This window comes from Gobio gobio, assembly GCF_949357685.1.
Source record: "Gobio gobio genome assembly, chromosome: 10".
NCBI lineage: Eukaryota > Metazoa > Chordata > Actinopteri > Cypriniformes > Gobionidae > Gobio > Gobio gobio.
In genome coordinates this window covers 32,256,946-32,262,945 of record NC_137116.1, presented here as the reverse complement: position 1 = coordinate 32,262,945, position 6,000 = coordinate 32,256,946, and the positions used below count along the sequence as shown (strand labels likewise).

Genomic DNA, 6,000 nt, shown 5'->3' with positions numbered 1-6,000 from the left:
GACAGAATTTTCATTTTTGGGTGAACTAACCCTTTAAGAATCGATATCGTTTTGTAAAAATGAGTCGATTTAAATTGAGAAATCAATATTTTTTACCCAGCCCTAATGAGAAATCTTGTCACACGTGGCCTAGTATTGACCCATCATGATGACAAGTCTGTATCGGCTATAAAAATCCTGATCAGAGCATCCCTAATGGCGACTAACTTTACTTGTGTTTACTTTTGTGAAAAAGCACCAAAATGACGGGACGAGCAAGAGCGAGATCAAGAGGCAGAGGTCGTGGTCAGGAGCCTGCTGCTCCTGGCGCGGTGAGTTTATTTATAATTAGTTGAATATGATGATATATATTTATTGAAATAAGCTTTTGAGTATTCCAATTCCTCTGCAGCAACCACCATTATCACAAGAGGCTGCAAAGCCAGTTTTGTCCACAGCACCTGAAGGACAGCTGGTGGGCAGAGGGAGACAGAAACATGCACCTGGAGCGATGTCTGAAGAAGGTAAGTGCATCGGTGCAATTAGTGGAAATATGTACTGTACTGTGATATACTATAACATTCACAAATCCCGTATCTTACTCTTTTCTTTATTTCTCCCTGTAGCAATGCTCACGATTTCTGCAGGCTTTCAGCAGGTAAAGATAGGGGAGAGAGGTGGGCGCAGGCGGGATTTCCATGATTCTGGTGTCCACACTCGCCAACTAATGGAACATGTGAAAGAGTGCAAAACAGGTAACGCCAAAATGTTAATGAGCATGACTTGATTTTTGCTGTTTTGCAATATGCATCGCATATACATTGATCTTGAAACATGTATTTTTGAATCGTGAATTATTGATTTCAGTCAATAATCGATTTAAAATGCTAAGAATCGAATTAATCGTGATTCAATAGCGATTCAGTGCTTTAAAATATATAAAAATTAAATTGCTACATGCTCAAATTCATGGATATGTTGTGTGGCGTCCTTCGCTCTCTCACAGCTCTCCTGCACAGATACGAATAAGGAGAACAAAGAGGGCTTTTCTTACTATTCCGTGTAGAAAAGTTAGTTGTGGATTAGCTGGAAAAGTGCATGACATTCTAGTATCTATTTGCAGCTCCCTAAATACAATGGCAAGCAGTTTTATAGACGAGGCATTCAGCATTTACGTTTTTTCCATTTGGACGCACAAACTTGCTTAGCTATAATTGCAGGCACATATAGAGAAACGTGTTTTCACTTTCAAAGTGTATGGCAATATTTCAAGTCAAACAGTTAAAAGATGCTTTGAAAGTTTAGAGCTGCCTGTGGACGCCTGTCCGTAAATAATGGCGGGGAAAAAATTTCAGGCGAACGCAGCAGCCTTGTATCTGCCGATACACGAAAAAAAAGCAAATATCGGCCGGCCGATTATATATCGGTCGATCACTACTACTGATTTGATATTTATTTATAATATTTCTATTTGGTTATAAATTAGATTAAAGGATTAGTTCACTTCAAAATGAAAATGAATTCAGTCGAAAAGAAGTTAAGTTTATTTGAGGAAAACATTCCAGGATTTTTCTTCACATAATGGTTTTCAATTGCAACCAAAATGTTCAAGGTCCAAATTAATGCAGTTTCAAATCGCTTTGATGGCCTTCAGACACTCAACGTGATCCCAGACGAGGAACAGGGTCTTGTCTAGCGAAACAATCGGTCATTTTTAAAAAATGAATATACTTTTTAACTTAAATTGCTCATCTTGCGCTGATCTGAGACGTGTTAGTGATTATGCAATCACGTTGAAAACGTGATGTTTTTTGGTAAACAGAGTTTGTATTGGTCCTCGCATGGTCACTTGGGGCGGTACTTCTGTCTACGTCTAGTGTGACGTTTTCAATCACTAGCACGTTGCAGAGTAGGGCAAGATGAGCAATTTAGGTTAAAAAAAAAATTATATAGCGTTTCACTATATAAGACCCTGTTCCTCGTCTGGGATCGCGCAGAACATCTGAAGTGCTTTGAAACTGCATTGATTTGGACCTTCAACATTTTGGTTGCAATTGAAAACCATTATATGAAGAAAAATGCTAAAAACGTTATTTCTTTTCGACTAAATAAAGAAAGACATTAACATCTTGGATGAGATGGGGGTGAGCAAAATATCAGGACATTTTAATTTTGAAGTGAACTAATCGTTAAAGTTGGATTAATCCTGGATAATTTTCCATTAAAATTACAATAACAAAAAAATCTATTTCAAATAAACTTTCTATATATTTGTATAAAATATATAGATTTCTTTATATTTATCAAAGAATCTTTAAACAAATCAAGTTTCCACAAAAGTATCAAGCAGCAACTGTTTTAACCTTGATGAAAAGAAAATAGTTTCTTGTGCAGCAAATCAGCACATTAGAATAATTTCTGAAGGAAATTATATATCCAACACAGGACAAAATTACATATTTAAAATTAACCAAATAGAAAACATTTTTATATTGTAAAAAATGTTACAGTGTTATAGGCTTGCTACGATAGTCGGTGTTGCCGGTGTTACCGGTGTTCAGACTCAACACCGGTTACATCACTTGCCCACCGTGGCACCGCCCACCGTCTTTTTGATTTTTTTTATAGTAATAAAATAATTTAGTTCAGTTAGAGAACAGACAATACAAATAAAAACTGAACGTATCTGCTTAATAAAGCAGGATCCGACCGTGAGTCTCGGCAGCGGCAGGAGTCATTCATCAGATTTAAGAGTGAGGAGCTGACTGAGATCATCGCGGAAGATTTGGTTTCAAAGCGAAACGTAAAAGCGCCTACTTAAGGGAGTTTGTCATTTGTTTTGTTGTTGTGTTTTTCATTAAAAATAATAGGCTAATGAACCCACAATTCAAGCAACCCGCAGCCGAATTGGCGCTAATGTAAAACCGAAAGTAAAATGTGCACGGCCGCACAGAGCGCGCGTTGTTTACTTTCGCCTGGCTCCGCAGTGCGAGCCTCCGCGCTACGCTGACTGCGCGCATTTATTTTTGCCGCGCGCACCCTCGCGCTCGTGCGGGCGCGTCGAGTATAAACAAAGCTTTACGGACGAACTGTTATTCATTCATGGCGTGCATCTCAATCATAGACTGATCAATGCTTGATCAGTGCCCTGACTACTGAACTAGGGAACTGATTGAGACGCACCCATGGCCACACAGAGCGCGCATCTACAGACGAGCTGTCATTCACGGTGTGCGCGCACTGGCACGTTTTCAGTTCAGAGCGGTCGTGTGCATGTTACTTTCGGTTAGATAGAATTAGTGATTTAAAAGCCTCCGCCGGTGATACCGGTATTACCGGTGATGTCACACATCAATTAACCGGTGGGGAAATTTCCTCACCGTCACATCCCTACAGTGTTACTGTTTTTGCTGTATTTTTTTATTCAAAAGCAATAACTTAACTTTACTTTGACCATTGAATGGTAGTGTATATTTCCCACATCCCTGTTCTGGTGTACACAGTTGTGTTAATGCGTGATACTAAATTTGAAACTTTTGTGACCACAGGCGCTTCAGGCACTGCCATTGAGCTGAGGGCCAATTTCATGCGACTGATTTCACGTCCTCTGTGGGCTCTATATCAGTACCACGTGGACTATAAGCCACCTATGGAGTCCCGACGCTTGCGCTCGGCTCTGCTTTTCCAGCACGAGGAGACTCTTGGCAAAGCACACACCTTTGATGGAGCAATTCTCTTCCTCCCAAACAAACTGCACAATCCTGTATGTTTCTACGTCCTCAACATGCTCATGATTTTATTTAATTGCTTTTTGTGAGGCTTTGGAGTTTGGATTTGATGGTCAATGATAAGTTGATTTACCTGTAGGAGACAATCCTGTGCAGTGAGACCAGAAATGGAGAGAAGGTTGAGATCACTGTCACACTGACCAATGAACTCCCACCATCCTCTCCTGTATGCCTGCAGTTTTACAACATCCTCTTCAGGAGGTAATAACAGAATGCACTCTGTTTGAAATATAGTTGTTATTTATGATGTGTTGAACTTCTAGTCCTGTTTACTTTGTGTTGTAGAATCCTGAGGATACTAAACATGCAGCAGATTGGACGCCATTACTACAATCCTGATGATCCATTCAACATTCCCCAGCACAGGTATTGAGAGAAATGTGTCTATGCACACAAACAGTACCTGTTGCTGGAAAATGATTGAACAATGGACTCTATCTGTTTGCAGGTTGACAATTTGGCCTGGCTTTGTGACCACCATCCTTCAGTACGAGTCAAGTATCATGCTGTGCACCGATGTGAGCCACAAGGTTCTGCGCAGTGAGACGGTCCTTGACTTCATGTACAGTCTGAGGCAGCAGTGTGGAGACCAGCGCTTCGCTGAAGCCTGCACAAAGGAACTTGTGGGCCTGATCATTCTGACCAAGTAAAATGAGCACATATTTACATAAACTCTGCCAGTCAAAAGTCTCTTATCCTCACCAAGGCAGCATTTATTTGATCAGAAATGCAATAAGATCAATATTATTCATCACAATTCCATGTCAATTATCAATCAAAACAGCATTTATTTGAAATAGAAATTTCTAGTAACAATGTAAAATGTCTTAAAGGGGTCATAGAATGACATTTTTGTACAAGTTAATATGATTCTTTAGTGTCTAAATGAAAAGTTTGTAATATACTTTAATTAAAAATTCTCATTAGTATTGTAAGAAAACACTAATTTTACCTGGTCAAAACCAGCTCAGTTTTCAGCAAGTCATTTCAGTGCATGTGACTTTAAATGATAATGAGCTTTGCTCACCCCGCCCCCTCTGCTCTGTGGGGCGTTCGGTTCGACCCGACACAACACACGTGGAGTGTTGCCTTGACAACATTTGAGGGTATATTTTCGAGAAATAATGGCAACGGTAGTCTCTGAGGAAACATCTGAGCAACCTTATCATTTTGAACCGGAGTCGGACTAGGAACAAGATGACGAATCCATCGAAGTTCGAACAGGACGTTTCTGAATGGTTGGTTAACGTCATGTCACTTTGATCTATCTTTGTACTGGCAGAGTAGTGTAGTTGCTATGTGTTTACTGATGTGTTAGTTCATTGACAGATTGATGTTATGTTATAAGATTTTTTTTTTTACATTACTTCTTAATCAGTAACAGACACCGTTATAAACCATGTACAAAAGTAAGCTTAGTGTAGTGTTACCACGTTAACTTTATCACCCGAGTACACAGTTTGTAATAACAAACATAACGCGTTGTTAATTATAAACGTGGGATTATGAATTATATTGAGAACATCATACACAGAAAGCATGCCGTAATGTAACACCCTGTAAACTTAAGCCTCATTCATTGTGAAGCGTGCAAGCGATTTGCAAAGATTAATATAAAGGTTAATAAAACGTTACACTCACATCTTCCTGAGGTGCAGCAGGAACACGATCCTTTTTTCACGAGCAGCTTATTAGCAAAACCTGCTTTATACTGACGCTCGTTTATAAAGCAGTCTGCTGAGAAATGATTCGCGCAAACATTGACGTTGATCGGGGGGAATATTCCCTTCTAAAACAAAACTCAGCAGCCACTGGGTCTTCAGCAGTTCGGATTTAGGAACATGAAAATGACTGCTGTGTTCGTTATTACACCCAACAACACCACAATCGCTTAGACGCCGTTCTGCTCCAGAGTATCAACAATGGCGGACTGATGACAGCTCGCTCAGGGCGGGTCTGTGTTGAAACGCTGATGTCAATCAACAATCTTAGGAGGGGCGTACACCGTGTAACGTCACACGGTCAGACGGCTCGATTTGAGACGGGAAAATATATAAGGAGATTAAAAAAAAACACTGGATGTATTTTTATCATTATAGGATGGTTGTGTACAGGCACTGCCAACACACATTTCCGTATAATCAACTTGTAAAAGTGCATGTACCATTCTATGACCCCTTTAATTGTCATTTTTGATCAGTTTAATGAGTTCTTGCTAAATAAAAGTATTAAT

At 39.6% G+C, this 6,000-nt stretch overlaps 1 protein-coding gene across 1 annotated transcript in view; it reads left to right on the top strand.

The window, feature by feature from the left end:
• Positions 1-242: 242 nt before the first annotated feature.
• The window catches only part of piwil1 (piwi-like RNA-mediated gene silencing 1), a gene marked incomplete at both ends in the record, with an annotated part of 28,027 nt that continues 22,269 nt past the window's right edge, over positions 243-6,000 (top strand). Inside the window, 7 exons of the mRNA XM_079826873.1 lie at positions 243-311; positions 392-503; positions 606-734; positions 3,528-3,742; positions 3,847-3,968; positions 4,053-4,133; positions 4,216-4,413. Coding sequence (XP_079682999.1) covers positions 243-311; positions 392-503; positions 606-734; positions 3,528-3,742; positions 3,847-3,968; positions 4,053-4,133; positions 4,216-4,413 — 926 coding nt within the window. The remainder of the gene's footprint in view (positions 312-391; positions 504-605; positions 735-3,527; positions 3,743-3,846; positions 3,969-4,052; positions 4,134-4,215; positions 4,414-6,000) is intronic.